The following is an 18,963-nucleotide window of genomic DNA, read 5'->3' on the forward strand; positions in this document are numbered from 1 at the left end:
AATTTAATTTAAAATGACTTTTTATAACATGTACTAAAATGTATTTTATATTACGTCAAGCCGCCATGTTTGGGAGGATTGTAAACAGGTTTCCTTTAGCTAAAGTCGACTAAAATATATGATAGAAGAAGAAAATATTTGACCATTGATTAGTAACTGAAAATAATCGGTATGCGTAAAACTTGTTGTTGCTGTTGGTTTAATTATTGTTCATTACATTGGACAGGCCAAGCTATGCTAGGCCCTAGGCATAACAGGCCTGGGCTACCTAGGCCTAGGCCTAGCCCTAGCCCTACTATTACTACTAGTAGTACTAGGGGCCTAGGCCTAGAGGCTAGGTCTAAGCCTAGGTTTGGTTAGCCGGTTAGCCTTGGTATGTAAGACTATCCTAAAGGCTAGTGCCCGGGCTTAATAAAGTGACTTACCTTGAAGTAATTGCCATATTGAGTTTTTACTCGTGATGACTGCCTCTTTCTCAGTCAGTCTTGGATATGTGATTGTATCGTAACAGTTTTGTTTGTGAAACTGTTTAGGCCTAGGCCTATACGTGTTGTGCTGTTTATGACATGTGTTTGTGGTAGAGAGTTCCATTTACTTATGTCTTATGACACATGTATCGAAGAAAGTCTCTTTTTCTGTTTTATGTATGCTATGTTGGTTGAGTGCGTGTATGTGGCCTCTGAGAAAATGTTCTGCAATGTATGCATTTTACTGGAAGATTGAATAATGTGCGTCAATGCAAGTCATTATCATGCTGTAGAAAGTATTTGTAAAAATTGTTTAAAAAAAAAAATAAGACCCACAAAGCCTCAAAGGAATAATCGTCAACCCCCATCCCCACCACCACATCTACAATAGAATAGTTGTCACATTAACATTTATAGGTAGGGTAACGTGGAAACTTCATTCAGTAATAATTTATGTGCAGCTCTGTCAGGTAGCATATTAGACGCACTTAATCAGAAGCCGCCAAAAATGCAATGCTTTTATGATGATTTTATTACATTCTGAAGCCCATAACCTATTGCCTGGCCTAGGCCTAGAATTTGGCGTAATCAATTATTAAAGACTTGCTAGCCAAGTAAAAATATTCAAAGAAGAATAGCAGGACTGAGTTTAAAGTAAGGGTCAAGCTAGCGTCACCAATTATCACCTCTCATTTGTGCAACATTGTCAGAACATTTTTAAACTGTGTTTTATTAATTTCCACGAAAGGGTTATTAAGAGGCCCTCATGGCCACAAACTGATGATGGCCTCAACATGATGCTTCGTTCCCAACTTTAATACTGTTCCTATGATATTTATGCAAAAGAAGATATGGCTGGGGCTTCTGAATTGGCGGTCTAATATACAATTTATTGATTTGAGAAAGGGAGAACCGAAAAGAATAATGATTTTTCTATCACTTTATATTTCACAGTTGAAGATGGCAGGAGTCCATCAAGTTTTCGACACGCCTCCGCAACCAGCACGATATGTTTACAATTCTGAAAAGCACCCAAGAGAGACTCTTGAGATGATCAGTGTGCTTCGGAAACACAGAGAACTATGCGACGTAGTTATCGTAGTTTCAGACACCAAAATATTTGCCCATCGAATTGTCTTATCTGCTTGCAGTCCTTATTTTCGTGCTATGTTCACTGGAGAACTTGCGGAGAGCAGGCAGACAGAAATCACGATTAGAGACATTGACGAGCGAGCTATGGAACAATTAATAGACTTTGCATATACATCTGTTGTTACTGTTGAGGAGAGCAATGTTCAGACATTGTTGCCAGCTGCTTGTCTGCTACAACTAGGTGAAATTCAAGAGGCTTGTTGCGAATTTTTGAAACGCCAGTTAGATCCTTCGAATTGTCTTGGAATCCGAGCATTCGCTGACACACATTCATGTAAAGAACTCTTGAGGGTTGCAGATAAATTTACACAGTTGAATTTTCAACAGGTATTTATTGTCAACCTTAATTTTATTACCTTTTTTCTGTTCTGCTTGATTGTTCAATTCAATTCAATCTTTATTGTATATATATAAATAAAGTACATCAGAATATCTTTGTTTATACACTGCAATACAGAAGAGGGTTAGAAAATTAAATATACAGTAACATCTTCCAATTACATATCCCTCCGTCCGAACAGAGTTCGTAAATGAGAAAATCCGTAATTCAGAGCGTTCAAATTTTTATAACATCTCAGTGTGTTGAGGGTAGGCCTACAGTATGCTTCAAAGTACAGGTCTAGGTAGTCCTAAGCCGCCATGGGAGCAATATTTTGTCACAAAATATGACTTGGATTTTACTGTTTTCTGGAACAAAATAATACTTTACAGAAGCCAAAATTACATGTGCTCACTGTAAAGTATTCATTTAAAGCGATTTCCAAATGAAAACTATATAATGGTTAAAATGAGTGTTATTATTCTCTTCATAAAAAATGCGATCCATGTGAATAGCGCCACCAGTGAGCAAAAAGTGAGATTTACAGTAAATCTCACTGTACAGTAACTGTACAGTATGGCTGCACAGCTCAAGTGTAATATATCGGCTGAAAAAGAATGATATTTCTTGCTTTAAACGTAGTTTCATGTCACTTTATTGCTTTAAATGTTTTCTTTCTTCTAAAGCTGATGTAACATTTTATATTATTTTTGAAGACTTTTAAATACAATCTTAACAGGCCTCGAATTTGGGGATTTTATGGGCAAGGCCAAATGACCTCCGGTACAGTATGACATAATTTTTAAAGGCACCAAGGCCAAAATTTCAAGTATAAAAAAGGCACCCAAGGAAAAATTTGATTTAGCCTCGGTACTAATTTCTCGCGAGTGCCTTGATTTGTCGTAGCCAGGCTAGGCAAGCTAGCCAAGCCAAGCCATAGTTGTCAATTGGTAATATGACTTTGTTTAGAGTATTAAATTAATTATCGATTCAATGTTGGAATATACTGCGGCGGTCGGCGATCGTACAAAACAGTCAAATTTCAAGAAGTTCGATATCTTTGTGTTGTTGCTCAGTGCGTCGTCATCTGAGAGGAAGCCACAACTCTAAACTGGCTGTCATGAACTAGATTAGCCGAGTGTCAACCAATTACGTTAATTTCACACGCTTAAGCTGCGATGACGTAAGATCGCCCAAAGTTAGCTGCGCAGCAAGCACATGTTTACGACTACAGTACAAAGGCTGTATTCGACTGGTCGTTCTTCGTTAAACCACGCCCACCTGCGCAGCGGTATGATCCTGCTCAACAAAGACGACCAGTCAAATAGAAAACTTGTAAATACTCGACAAAACAAAATGGCTGTATACTGTAGTTACCGCGATACACGTTGCGTAATCAAGGTTGCTTCAACTTGGTAGTATGGGTTTTTCGTTAAAAAAAATATTTTCATCCAGTTTTTCTCTTCTGTTTGCCTACAATTATTTTTTGACTCCATGTGGGTAAATATTATAATGTTTATTTTATGAACTTTAATCTAAGTTATATTAACGCAAATGTTGTTTATAAACTCACTAATCGGCCATGTTTCTCTTTGGTCATGTGGATAACTTAATGCTGATTAACGCACTCTGGCTTACATTAATTTTCGTTGTCAACGAAGACTATTTAACGAACCAGTCAAATGAAAATAATACTCAACGAAAATTCGTTCCAACGAAATGAACCAGTCGAATAAGCCCATGTTTATTGCAATAACCGCTCGTGTAAGACGCATGCGCACACAACGGTAACCGCAAAAACAAGTTCGTATCAACACACATGGAAGTTCTCTCATGTTCTGTCAATGCAGGCGACCTACGCTTTTGGCTTTCGTGTTTTCTTTCAAGATTTAAAAGTTCTTACTTAGATTTATTTTACGTGTCAAACGATCTATATTAAGCATCGTGAGGACACCGAGGCCAAGGTTTCAAAAGGGCAGGCAAGTAGTGGCCGTCGTCGTGACTTCAATTTCAGGGGCACCAAGGCCAACTGGGAGGGCACCGTTGGCAATGGCCGCAGTAAAATTCGAGGCCTGTCTTAGGTATTTTTGAAGTTAAAAACTTTCATACGTAATGAAGACATTGCCTCAATTTGGGTTTGTAAAATCGTAAATGAGAGGTTCGTAATTGGGAGATGTTGCTGTATATAAAACAGTGCTAAAAAAATATGATCGCCATTGCCATCATGACTACCAGAGTAGAAACAGTGATAGCCAAACTGGCGATAAAATCCACAGAAAAATAAAAATCTTGTCGCCGTGTAGGTCATTTGACAGATGCCCTGGCCAAACATAAACGTGCTGTAAACAAGACCATCGATTATTGTTTTCTAGGTTAGGACCAGGCCAGCCAAATTAGTTAGCCCAGGGTAGGACCGGTTTGTAGCCTAGGCCTAGTATTTTTAATTATACTCACTACAGTGCTGTCCTAGGATTCCTACTACATTTTCTACATCATTCAAGCAATGGTTTGGGTTGTCTAAATAATTATTTTCATAATTACGTTCATTCATAAACAATTTTTGAATACAACGTTTCTATTTGTACCTGCATCTCGCAAAACAATAATAACAAACTATTTTTCGGCAGTTCGGTCAGTCCTTGAAGTCACGTGAGCAGCTTCATTTTCGATGTCGCAACAAAAACGCGTGGTTACTGGTTGACACTTGCTGTTCGACGTCTGGTTTCCGGTGGCTAGTACCTTAATAGAAAGAATATGACTCCCAATGCTATATTGCAGTGTTATGATTTTAGAATAAAAACATGTGAAATTAATGTATGCTATAAAACACGAGTTTTATAGCACCGTCTAGCGATAAATGGGAACTTCCCTTGTGTAAGAATACGTTGTTTCATTGCAGTTTCCAGAAGTTTACACGCATTCCACTTGTTTGTTGTTTAAATCGGCCGAAAAAGTTGAAATTTCTTTATGTGAACATTTGTATAATGTCAAAATGTTTCAAAATAATTAAAAACTTAACATTATGGGACGGTTTTGAGCTTAAAAATAGGTGTGGCTTATACACAGGTGACACAAAAATCGCGATATTTCGCCTCCAAATTAGGGGTTTGGCTTATACACCAGAATATACGGTATATTTTAATTTATTACTGTTTTTAGGATTTTTGCGACTGGACCATTTCAGCAGGTGGCTTCCACCTGTTGCTCCCATCTTCTATTGATTTTGTACTATACAATTTTAAGTGAGAATTGAATAAACTAAATAAGGAAATGAAAAAACTGACAACAGCCTATGGCTACAAAATTATTTTACTTTGTCACCAAATGGGCACCAGTTAAAAATTCCTGTAGCCAGAAGGCTATGGGATCTAAACTTGATTTTTTGAGCACTGATAAAAGGTTAAAAAAATAATTCAATATATACACAATTCAAATATAAAAGTTAAATTAGGTAAATACTGGGTACAAATTATTTAATAATTGAGTTTTGATGTAATCCATGTTTTCTCTCCTTGGGTAACAAAAATATTATCTTTTAATAAATAGCAATATATTGTTGGACAAATGATTTTTATAGCGTTTAGTACGATTTTATAAAGAAGAGACGTACAGTAGATTTGGGAGAAATGTGTACTCATTGTAGAGTGGATGATCAGTTTGGGAAAGTTGCATGTGTTCCAACATGGAGAGAACACCTCCATCGTATTTAAGATTAAGCTTAGAAACATCTACAATACTCCTATCACACACCCGCTCTTCTGTACTTGCTCATAAAAAACAGATAGATGATAATACTTTTTCTTTCAGGTAATGGAAAGTGAGGAATTTATGTTGTTACCTGTTGGTCAGCTTATTGAAATTATTGGTAGTGAAGAATTAAATGTCAGAACCGAGGAGCAAGTATTTGCAGCCTGCATAGCCTGGGTGAAATACAACTTAGTAGAAAGGCGGCACCTTATTTCACAGGTTTGTTTTGAAAATAAATATAATTTCTTTTCATTTAGTGCAATACATGTAAGTGGCCCTGAACACGAGCCAACTTTAATTTGACTATTACTCAAACATCAAGAAATGTAATACTGTACCTACTATTATGCTTTACTGATGAAGTTTTGTTTTTTTTTAAATTGTTGATATTTTTTATATATTTCAAAGTAAAGTAAATTTGTAGTGCTAAACAATACTTAGCATTATATTATAATGTAACAATATAGTAATCACACCATGTTCTACAAAATATTTTTAAGTTATACAGTATTAATACTATTTTCAATAAGTTTGATTAATAATGTCATTTGTATTATTTTATTCTTACTATGATTATATATAATAATAAAATCATAGTAAGAATAATAAACATAATGTACTATTAATTTAAAAATACCATAAAAAGGAGTGTTTTCCATAAATGACCATTTATTGTAAGCACCGCTCTTCAGTGATAGGCACCTTTAGATGATTGACATTATATAGTTTTAATATTTTGATTTTACATTTTTGTAGGTGATCCAACATGTACGTTTACCATTGTTAACTCCAAAATTCCTAGTCGGTACCGTTAGTTCAGACATTTTGATTCGTAGTGATGAGGCTTGTCGAGATCTGGTTGATGAAGCAAAGAATTACTTGCTCCTTCCGCAAGAGCGGCCCCTAATGCAGGGTCCGAGGACAAGACCTAGGAAGCCTATCAGATGCGGAGAAGTACTGTTTGCAGGTACATTATTTGATTAATTTTGAGATTGCTTTTACATTCTACATACAGCAAGTACAATGTTAATATGAAAGTATTATTATGGCAGCAACACTTAGGCATGTGCCCCCATTGACCGGTGAAAGAATCTTATATGTAAAGAAAGGCACAATATAATTTATAAATAAACAAAAAAAAAGCCAAGTTTATTTTTTAACTAACTGTTTTGTGTATTTTCGTATGCAGTTGGTGGTTGGTGTAGCGGTGATGCAATAGCTAGTGTTGAAAGGTATGACCCTCAAGCAGGAGAATGGAGGATGGTGGCAGCCATGAGTAAGAGAAGATGCGGCGTTGGTGTTGCGGTGCTTGATGATCTGCTATATGCTGTGGGAGGACACGATGGTTCCTCATATTTGAATAGCATTGAAAGGTTTGTGGTCAACATTCTTATATATTTGTATCTTGTCTTGTCGTTAAAGATGCTTAAGAAAAGGGGCCTTCATATCAGTTTAACGTTTGTCCTTTAAATACTAATGTTGTATTGGCATACCATAAATTACAAAATGAATTGCCTCCAATTGAATTCGAACTTCCAACGAAAGCTTCAATGGTCCAGTTGGTTAAAGCGTCAGCATAGACAGTAGAAGGTCCGGGTTCGAATCCCAGTTGGAGAAATTATTTTCACACACTCTCAAATTCCTCTTCTTTACCTTCTTTTTTTTTACATATATTTTTATATTTTATGTACTTTTTCTGTTATTATTAATAACAGAAAAAGTGTTAACAATCTCTAAAAACTGTGAACAAGAATTTTTTAAATATCATTTTTTGCTATAATCTTGTATTAATATGATTGTTATTGTTATAATAATTAATACTGTCATTATCACTAATGATAATAATAATAAGAGTAATAATAATGCAATAAAACTTAAAAAGTGCCATTAAAGTTAAAAAATAACTTGCCGCCGGTGCTAAGAGATAAATTGAAAAACAGTTGCAGAAGAATCCATAAAAGAACGAAAAACACTTAGTGAAAATAGGTAGGTAGGTAGGTAATATCATTATTTTTATTATAAATAATTATAGTTATTTTTTTTATCAGGTATGACCCACAAACTAATCAATGGAGCAGTGACGTTGCCCCAACAAGTACGTGTCGGACGAGTGTAGGTGTAGCTGTGCTCGATGGTTACCTATACGCCGTTGGAGGTCAGGATGGTGTCTCATGCCTCAACATTGTAGAAAGGTACCTAGTCAATCATTCTAAGTATCTTTATCCTTGTTATGTGATGTAGTTTGATTTATGTAGCGCTTAATACCAGAGTCTCAAAATGCTTGAGGTGTGGACTAGCTCGTACAGTAATTTTTTCTCCCCTAAGGGTCTTTTCATGTCCAAGCTACCGGGTAAACCGGTACCAACTATTTCTCGTCTGTCCACACAGTGGTATCTATAAACCAGTATACCAGGGTAACCCCCTACCCGTCACAAAAGATGTACTGGGTTCTTTAAAGTGCACATGAGCCAATGGTGTACACTGGGACTACGGTTTATAGTCCTTATCCGAAAAGACTTGCTCCACCACCAGAACCATAAGTGAGCATGCCTTTCGAACCAGCGCTGACATTATGGCCTGCCTTAACTGCGCAGCCATTTGACTCGCCATACTATGCTACGATAAAAGTAGATGAGAAGACTGTCTCATTGTCGACCTTATCAGTGTTGGGTTTTTTTAATCATTTTCAAAAGGATACAAAACATGTTCTTTCCTGTGATCCTTCTTCACCCTCTCCAACCTCCAAAAGAATACATATTCTAATGCCCTCTCAACAATATTAAATTTTATTTGACGGACGTGCACAAAATTTGTACACACAAACTTGAGGTGATTTCCAACAAACTTTAATTGCACTTTTTTTAAGGTGGACCCCATTGTTCCCCCTACAAAACAAAACAGGTTTTAGCAAGGACTGTACATTACTGCCATTACCACTAATGGGGCACGTTGCATGGATGGGGCAGTTGGTTAAGGAAGTGTTCTAAGAACCTTTGTGAGTAAAGACGTTTGTGAGTTCGAATCGTACCTTGGTATTCAATTTTTTTTTTTTTTTCTAATTTTAAGAAATTTTAGTTTTTTAATTTTAAGATATTTTAAGTATCTTATTAGCTCTTCCAAAAACCCAATATAATAACTTGCGCCTGTACCGTATTTAAGCATGAAGGAACGCACGGACCGGTGAGCGGTCGCTCTTGTTTGTAAGAATAAACACTGTGAACCCTTACTCTTGGCATGTTTTATTCTCTAATGTAATGATTAAAAAGAACATGGATGAGCTTACAAGTTTCTGTAAATGGAATAACAAAAATCTATTTGCCTACATCGTATGTTTTTTTTTCTCTTGGTATAGTGTCTAACATTGAATAGAATTGAAAAAAGTAATTTTTCACATTATGGAAAAAAACCTAAATAATATACACTTAGAAGTGGTTGGCGTATCGGTTGTGGCTTGGACTCCCAACCTTGAGGTCGGGGGGTTCGAAACTCCCGCTGTGCAAGTCGCTTGTGTCCTTGGGCAAGGCACTTTATCTACGGTTGTCTCTCTCCACCCTGGAGTACAAATGGGTACCTCGTAGGTTCAAGCACAGCCTGCGCTGAAACAGCTGCAACATTATGGAATTCCCCCATGGGGCTTGAGTGTGTGTTCCATATGTGCTTGATCCAGTGATCCGGGGATAATAATGTAAGCGCTTAGAGGTCCCTACAATATGCGCTATATAAGTCGACAATTATTTTTATTATAAATATTATATTTATATTCTCTGAATAAAGTATTAAAACATACAAGTGGTAAAACTGTCAAATATGATACAATTTGTACTTAGTAATTCAGTTCAACCTTATAACCAACATATTTTATTTATTGATTCCATTAGTTCTGTCTTCACCAGCCTTCTGTGATTGTTTCCTCTTGTTCATCACTCATCACCTTAATAATATAAAAGCATAAATAATGCATTATTAGTTTGATGAAGATTCATCTATCCAGGATGTTAATTGTATAAATTTTTCAAACTTTGAAACACTGGATAATTTTTTAAGAGCTTACTTTGCAAGCTTTCAACCACTGCTAACGTGACGTCATCTGATCTTGTGGCGTCAGGACGGTTTTCCTCAGTGGGCTTTGTTAGGCCCTCTACCTCCTTGTGCTCTTTAATGGTGTTTCTAAACATATTAATAAAGAATATCCGGATCATAATATTGTCCTGAATAAGACAGCGTTCACAACTATAAAACCAAGATGGTTTGATCAGGCTGTAAATAAGCAATTTTTATAAAATGAACAAACCTGGCATTAAACAGAGATTTAATCTCCCCGCCATATATGGAATGTGTGAGAATTTTACAGTGTACAATGCAAGTAAAAGACCATAATGTCACATATCCTTAAATATTATAAAATATGAGTCAGAGCGATTTTATTTATCTCATTGAGACTGTCTATATTGATTGATGTCTTGCAATGAATATGTAACTGTAGCAAATAGGTTAATTTAGTAGTATTGACTGTTAGAATTTGGCGAGGGTAGAACCAACAAATGCAATTAACAAACATTAATTTGTATTTACAGATATGAACCCCATGCTAACCGATGGACCAGAGTAGCATCGATGAGTACAAGGCGCTTAGGAGTTGCTGTAGCTGTTCTTGGCTCCTACCTCTATGCTGTTGGTGGATCTGATGGTACCTCTCCTTTAAATACAGGTAATTCAATCTAGATGTTGGTTGTCGAGGATGGGAAAGTGCACATCAAACACTCCACTTAGGAACATTGAATACAAGTGGATGGAGGCAGATGGCATAAATACATAGAGTTATAGTGAGAATACTAGAGCGCTAACTCCAATGCATTCGATGTTCTAAATACGCAGAGCAGTGTGTGTGTACCGTACAAGATGGCTGCTGTAGATTCAGCGAATCAAAATATTCATAAGCATCGTATTCAATTATGCCCTCAGTTTACACATGAACGTTTTAAGTACATCTTAGTCACCGTATGTTGAAGCTTAAGCATTGCGGTAATGCGTTTTAGCGTACCCGATTTTGATTTTCATTCGTCAGTACTTTTTAAATCAGGTACTCTACTTGCCCTCTTTTTAGCGAGGCTTATTTAATAATTTATTAATATAATTAAAAATAATGATGATTAATGAAATAACAGTTTCCTATGGTGGCTATTTTGTTAGGTACACGTACACAACTCTGCATTGCTTCATCGCCTAGTCAGCACTCTAGTTGTTTAATAGCTCTGTGCATAAATATATACAATTTTGCAATAAATCATGACTGCATTAATCCATTAGGGAAAGATGAGCATATTGTATACATTTAGATACATGTCTATTTAAGAGTGAATGACCTTTTCAAACAGGTAAATCAGTTTTGAATATTTTATGGTAGGCTACAGTGAATTGTGTGTTTTCTAGGGCACTCTGAGGTAATGTGTAAAAGGTATTAAAGCAAGCGTGCTTATTTTTGTTGTTATTATTGTAGTTATAGCTATGAGTTCTGTTGTGATTTTGACTTAAGCTGGGCACTTTATTGTGTCGTACGACAGTCGTGCGACGATTCCAACTCCGCCCTCTGTGAGTGCTAGATGACGCGATGCCGTCTGCTGATTGTCAGTCACAACCTGACCGGCCCTTCCTTAGAAACGAAGCGGTTGCGTGCGCGGCATGGTGTTGCGTTCCCCATAGTATTAAATTTGCTGACGACCAACAGGCACAGTAGGTGCCAGCCTTCGTACTTTTGACCCACGTAATGAAGTACAAAACCATCACAAAAAGTGTAACAGCAACAAGGATCAAGGATTATAAATATTAAAATAAATCTCTATGAACAACTTTTTAAAATGTGTTTTTTTTTTTCTGTTTCACTTTTTTTACTATTAAAAAATAAAGATTTATCGTACAAAAGAAATTAATATATTTTATATAACACTCCTAGTTTTTTTTCTTCTTTTTTTAAAGATGTATTGTCCCATGCTAAATACTCAAAAAATCATAAAAATATTTTTGAAATTAACTTGCCCATTTTAAAGTAACATAAAAGTTATCAACTTGATCATAGAAATTAGTGTATTTAAAAAATGTCTACTCATCAGTTTACAGCGAAAAATGTTAGAAACACTACCAATCACTGGAAGTTTTTTATTATTTTTATTATAATTTTTTGGTTTAAAAATCAGGGTACACATTCTTAAAATTCAATAATTTTTATGCACAAGTTAATAATTTGTTTAAAAATCATAAAAAATAATTTTGAAATAAAATTGCTCATATTATTATTTCAAAATTATTTTTTATGATTTTTTGACATTAGCAAGGGACAATACATCTTTAATACAAAAAAATAGTCTATCAAATAAAAAATGGATAGGTATTGTATTCTATTGTCATCATCATTATCATTTACATAAAAAGAAGCTTCACACAATTGCGATGCAATTTTTTTTTTAAACATTTATTTGGTCATCAGTTTGGAAACAATTTTTAATGTTTAAATTGTCTGAAAGCTTGAGTTGAAGCTCCAACGGATTTACTGATTTACATATGTAAATGATTTATATAATTTATGCATATAAAAAAAGATTGTCCCCTGGAAGGATGCATATATATATGCATAAGATTAATCTATTTTAATTACATTTCTGTACTAAATGGAAGTAAGCGTAATGACCACACCAGATTAATTGATCATGGAATACAGATTAGATTTTCTAATTCACTTGACCAGAATTGATTATTAAAATATTCTAGAAGGAAATGGGACATTAATTTCTGTCTTCCATAGCACACAATGCATTGGTTGTTTTACAAATTGATCAGTTTGGAGTAAAGGCTGCTGGCAAATGTTAATCTAGATACATACAGTACAATGGCCATTAATATTTTTCCTTCTACAGTATGCCCTGTGTTTCCGTTGCAATCACAGTAAATATTTAATTTTTTTCTTGGAACTGAACTTACAAATTCACTCTTTAGCATTTTGAACCTTCACATGGACAACTGTTTATTCAAGACACATTATTTTAAGACAACCTATATTTAGCTGTCAGATATTTTTTAACTTAGATTATTAAAAATTTTTTTTTAACAACATGACTTTTTTTAACTTCACATTTCCTTCTACCTGGTCAAGAATCCAATTTTATATTTTTGTTTTCCTGCAACCATTTGTAAGCCTGATTCCCTTATAATTGCTACACTGTCGCTAAAGTGTTTTCAGTGCACTCACTGTGCTGCGTAGCTGTCCCAGAAGGCAATCGGGAAGACACCCGATTAGACTGACCAACCAGCATCACTGAAAGCTGTTGGCAATAGCGTGTTGCGATTGTATGGAAACCAGGTTATTCATGCAAAGTATACGCTGGGCTATGGCCTAAGAAATGCCAGTGTATGTGAAATTGTGGGTTTTTAAAAATTAAAACCATATTCCTGTGAAAGGACTTTAAATTAAAATTTTAGCAATTTTAAATTTGCCTTTTATGTATGTCAGAATACTAAAATATAAAAAAAAATATAATGTTTGATGTTTACTCAAACTGATAATAATTTTTTAATTTGCCTTTTATGTATGTCAGAATACTAAAATATAAAAAAAATATAATGTTTGATGTTTACTCAAACTGATAATAATCAATCTTCATTTCCTCTGCTTTGTTTTTTCTTTTTAATTACACTGGTCGGTAGTCATATTAATTTTATGATACACTACTGATATTAGTAACATTTGATTTATGACAATAATATTACTTGTTTGTATGGACATTGTAGGGGCTGGCTTATTTATCTCACAAATTAGAGTAGGAGCAATATAGTCTTCGTGTGTTTGTAGAAAAGTTCATCAGCCACGAAATTAACGGCTGTAAAATATACATGTCTCTAGAGGAGGTGTGTCCCTCGTTTGTTTGATATGGATTACGAGACCATCAGATGGCCATTAAAAACAGATATCCCATTATGGTTTCTTCACGAATGAAGTAGGAGAATCATTTATAATATATTAATATAAATACGTGCCTTGAAATGGCCTTTTTTGTGTCATGACATTTTTTTGCATCAGTGGTGTTTAATATTATTGTGGAAGTTTTAATCAAAAGTTAATACATGTGGTTGAAGATCTAAGTTTGTACTATTCTGCATAAGCCATGCCGCACTTAAACACAATTCAACAGTGATTTAGGTCTACTGTGTTAGTCTTTTCTATCTAAATAAAATTTTTATAAACAATAAATTAAATATACCAGAGTGATAAACCCCTTTTACAATGTTAAATATGTGACCCATTAAACATTCATGTAAATCCAGGAGACATCAGTGGTCTAAATCTGGCAGTCATGCGATTATTGTACGATGAATCCAACTCCGCTCCCTATGAGCGCTAGACCATGCGACACCATCTGCTGATTGTCGGTTGTAGTCTGAACGGATCATCATTAAAAACAATCTGTTGGTCGTTTGTCATAGAATCGCATCGGCCATCGGGTGCAGTGAGTGATTGCCCAGCTTGAGCTGAAGCAACTCAACTCCATTTTAAAATTTTTTTTAATTGTTTTCCTCTGAGTTTGTATCAATTTGAATTTTTTTTTTAGTTTATTGGTATTTTTTTTTAGTAGTATTAATTTTATCATTATATTTTTATCTGTTCCTTACACTAGTGGAGAGATATGATCCTCGTATGAATAAATGGACACCAGTAGCGCCAATGGGAACAAGAAGAAAACACTTAGGGTGCTCCGTATTCAATGACATGCTGTACGCAGTAGGCGGAAGGGATGATCAGACGGAATTGAGCAGCGCTGAACGATATGAACCGGCATCCAATACATGGAAGCCGATAGTAGCAATGAATTCTAGACGAAGTGGGGTAAGTCTACTTCATGTATTTAAAGCCCTTCCAGTGAAATTTTTTGCTTTTACTGTGGGTTTTCAAAATACATAAAAGAAATTAATTAACTCAACAATTAAACATTAAAGTATCAAATATAAAGTAAAATATATATACAGTAAAAAATATATACAGTACACATTTCGTTGAATTGAATTTTTCTAGTACCAAATCTACTTTAGATATTTATGCATGTGTAACAAAATAATTAAACTTCTGGTACACCATGTGTAATAATATGGTTTTTGAGATACAGTAAAACCACAATAGGGAGCTCTGTGCAACAACACAAATCTAGAACGGAATCACTCATGCATGACCATCCTACCTGGCGTCTTACGTTCTCTGCATACATGGATTTAGCCAAATTGCGTTCCAGAATCTGCTCGACGAGGTGACCTTAATGTTCTCGCATGCGCAGATGACTTTTAGTGACGTCATTACGTTCTACGCCCTACAGTTTTTCGTGCAATCAAAAGCTCCCTATTTTTACACACGGTGTACCTGAAGTTCACAAAATCCTTCAAGAAATATTTTAGCCTGGTTTTCACAAGAGCCCTAGTATCCGAATCGGGAGTTAGCACCTGTGTGAGAACGCCCGATCGGTTAGCGCTAACCGTTAGCGGTACCCGGATACCGCCAATGGTTAGCAAGCGCTATCGGAATAGCAAGCCAGCACGTTTCTATCATCAACCAATCACACGTACACGTTTACAATTTCCAGTTTCTTATTGGCTAGTGATTCGATCATCATATTCTTGGTATCCGGATCAGATTTTTCTCGTATGGACGCACAGCAGCTAACGGTCAGCAGGATCCGGATCCTGCTAACCGTTAGCAGCCGTGTGAGAACATAGCCTGAATGTATGTGTGAAGAAGTACAGTGTGTTGATTAGTTTATTGTGATCTTTTTCTGCAGGTGGGTTTGGCTGTGGTCAACGGACAGCTAATGGCTGTTGGCGGTTTTGACGGAACAACGTATTTAAAAACGGTTGAGGTATACGACCCTGACAGTAAGTCATGGAGGATGTGTGGCAATATGAATTTTAGACGATTAGGAGGTGGCGTCGGAGTTGTGAAGCTTCCACAGTCTGACACACATCTTTGGACGTAGCGTTTACTGGCATAGCTAGTGCTAATATTGTTTGGTGCAACAGCGCTAATATTACTTGGTGCCCAAAGCTAGTGCTAATAGTAGATTGTGCCACAAAGCTAGTAGTATTTGGTGCCAAAATACTGATAGTGTTTATCATGACAAATTCTAATGGTGTTAGTTGCCACAGCACTAATAGTGTTTGGTGCCACAGCGCTAATAGTGTTTAGTGCCACAGCACTAGTGTCTGTGGTCCCACAGCATCAATAGTTGTTCAACAATGCTATCAATATTTTTGGTGCCACAGCCATTGAAGTTGGTAGTGTTTTGAACTACTGCACTCTTAGTGCCACAGTCCTTGCTACCAGTTGAAACTGACTGTACGCCATGTTTATGACATGATAGCCAACTATGCGATGGATAAGTCAAGATCGTTATTCATAAGCATGAATGCAGACCATCAAAATTGTTGCAAGATTATTGAATTCTATCTACGAATTAAATTTTTCTTAAAGACTGCCTACTCTTCATATTTTATGATGGCTAACAAATATACAAACAATATTGGTAATCATGATCATTGGGACATTAATATCATGTGTTTGTGAGTTGAGAAAGAGGTTAGGATATTTTTCTTTGCATGCAAGTACATATAATTGTTACCACAAAGTATATGTATGTAATGTAATAGGGTTTGCATCTCATAGGAATGGCTCTGTCTGCTGTTATTCTACACTGTTAAATAGCATGTTACTCCATAGCAAACTTTAAGTATTACACAAAGACAGGATTAGATTGAGATTCATTGTTGCATAGCATATGATGATAATCATGGTCTTGATCATTATGACATTATGATCATGACAACGATATCTTATCATCGTCATCACCATGCTATACAAACAACCCTCTGCTACTTACAATTATTTATTTAAATATGTTTTTTTTTAAATATTTTTACAATTCTTCAAACCTGTAAAAATTAAATTAGAATGAAGCTCCCTCTAGAGCTTAAGTTTGAGACTTGTGTTCTATCAAAATCAAGCTCCTGTTGAATATAGTTTCTAAAATTCATACCACATGTCAAGGTGAATTAGTATTACGACAGGAAGTTGGTTGTTTGATTGTAAAATTTCATGCGGGAAAAGAAATTTTGTTTGATTTATTTTGTTGCTTCCGTTGTTCTGTCGGTTATTTGTATGTGATTGAATATGAATTATTGATGAGGATATTATGGTGAACAAATTGGCTGATAATTAAGTCATGAACAGACAGAAATTGTAGTAACATAAATTAAAATTGCAATATTGCATTACTTGGTATATGGAGCTTAGCATCAAATGTGTACTGTATATTCTGACGTATTAGACGACGCTTAAAATAGCAAATTACAATATTGAAAAACGGGATTGTCTTGTTTTTTTTTCAAATCATGTTTGACTTCAGCTTTGTCTACACTATCAAATTTTATGTGACAAAAAAAAATATGATGTGCCCATATATGGGTACGATGATGTCATATCACATATTATCAAATTGTATCAAAAAAAGTTGAACGTGTTAAACTCTATGTTTCATTACATTTATGTGACGCTTTGTTGATGAAATTTGATAGTGTAGACAAAGCTTTATGTTCTTATTGTCTGTAACGCAAAAATTTTCTACTGAAATAGAGCTAACAACTGTTAGCATGAATGAATGCAATTAAAGCGTGAAAATAAGATTTTGATGAACATTTAAAAGCCTATAAAATGTTGTTACTTGGAAGATTGGCCCTACATTTGGCACCGTTTTTTTCCAACTGGATGCAGTATCAAGACCATAAAAAGCAGCAAAAAGTAGGAATTCCGAGGATGAAACAAGAGTCGTTTTATACACCCTACATACAAAAATCGTCTCGTAGTCAGGGGTCGTCTTATACGCCAGTTGCTTTGTACACGAGTATACTGTATAATGAACTGGTGTTCCTCCCTTAATGATCTTCCTTTTTTTATATGAGTTTAGGTGGAGGAAAATTATTTCTGCTCGCCAGTAATTTTTTTCTTAATTGAAATAGTATGGTGTAAGAAACTGCTGACTAGTGCTCAAAAGCATGCTCATACAGACAAAGAATAATTATGATTTTTTTTAAATACTTCAGACTGACATAAATTTAATAGCTCACCATGATAAATGATCTTAAAATGCCTCCATCACAACAGACAACCTCAACTCTAAGAACCAATATTTGCCTTAATACCAAAACCACCCTATTTACTGCCTTCTTTTTTTGTGTTATGTATGTTTCGAAAAGAAAGTACTGTATTGATGTACCTAGGTATTCAAGAAGTATACACTACTGAAAACGTGCTGTTTCAGCATGATTTTTAGACCGTTATGTTTATCATAAGTATCAAAATCAATGGGAACCAGTTTATAAAAAGATTTACACAAACATTTTTGTTTATAGGAACTGCAGTGAAGATTTACACTTCCTTTACCTACCATAAGCCCACATTCTCATGTCCCTTTCCGTCCACCATCACATGTTATTACCCCACGAAAAGACTGACTCTGATGTAATTTATTGCATGAGCCTTTATAGGTTTTGCTTCTGTGTATGTTGTGTAATATATTGGTATGTTATGACATTATGCCCATATAGGGATTTGGTATGACATGATCATGCCCATGTATGGGCAATTCACGCAAATGTGTTGCAGAAGGCGTTATTGTGTGGACAGAGCGTTACTGTATTGTTAAATGGGTAATGGCTATATTACCACTACGGTACTTGCAAATATTTTAAGTGATATACTGTATATGGTATACAGTAGTATTTCAGAGAATAATTCTATTCATTTTTGTCAATATTTATTTTTTTCACTATATAATAAACAGATGATTATGTACATATATATATATATATATATATATAAATTCATATTCGATCGGTGTTGTTGATGTGGATCCACGTATGTCTCATCGTAGGAATAAATCAGTAGGAAGTAGTAGCTGACGAAGGTAACAGGAGTTGCCGAATATTTCGCTAATAAATATTTCTATGTCTCCTACTGATTTATATATATATATATATATATATGATATTGAAGGAAGTTAGCCGTTAACACTGTTGAATAAAATATTGTACCTTTGAAGATTTAAGACAGGTCTTCTTCGTCAGCGCATGAGTATCATTGATACTCATGCGCTGACGAAGGTAACAGGAGTTGCCGAAAATTTCGCTAATAAATATTTCTATGTCTCCTACAAGTCAAAGTATCGTAGCAGTTTATTTTGTCTGCGTCTACCT

The 18,963-nt window shown here is 35.2% G+C and overlaps 1 protein-coding gene across 1 annotated transcript; it reads left to right on the forward strand.

Annotated features, from left to right (window-relative positions):
- The first annotated feature begins 47 nt into the window (after positions 1 to 47).
- LOC117102371 (kelch-like protein 20) lies at positions 48 to 16,999 on the forward strand. Its single transcript, XM_033242634.1, has 9 exons — positions 48 to 169; positions 1,422 to 1,946; positions 5,746 to 5,904; positions 6,442 to 6,652; positions 6,875 to 7,058; positions 7,734 to 7,877; positions 10,260 to 10,393; positions 14,349 to 14,557; positions 15,498 to 16,999. The coding sequence occupies exons 2-9, from the start codon at positions 1,428 to 1,430 to the stop codon at positions 15,690 to 15,692; spliced, it is 1,755 nt and encodes a 584-aa protein (XP_033098525.1). The 5' UTR covers positions 48 to 169; positions 1,422 to 1,427; the 3' UTR covers positions 15,693 to 16,999.
- The last annotated feature ends 1,964 nt before the right edge of the window (positions 17,000 to 18,963 follow it).

The sequence above is a fragment of the Anneissia japonica genome, unplaced genomic scaffold (genome assembly GCF_011630105.1).
Source record: "Anneissia japonica isolate Jap-2015-1 unplaced genomic scaffold, ASM1163010v1 scaffold1005_len2656397_cov198, whole genome shotgun sequence".
NCBI classification, from domain to species: domain Eukaryota; kingdom Metazoa; phylum Echinodermata; class Crinoidea; order Comatulida; family Comatulidae; genus Anneissia; species Anneissia japonica.

Coding starts and splice junctions, on each gene's coding strand:
- LOC117102371 (XM_033242634.1), top strand. CDS start 1,428: ATGGCAGGAGTCCATCAAGTTTTCGACACGCCTCCGCAACCAGCACGA. Junction 7,878..10,259: donor TGCCTCAACATTGTAGAAAG/GTACCTAGTCAA, acceptor TTGTATTTACAG/ATATGAACCCCATGCTAACC. Junction 14,558..15,497: donor TGAATTCTAGACGAAGTGGG/GTAAGTCTACTT, acceptor CTTTTTCTGCAG/GTGGGTTTGGCTGTGGTCAA.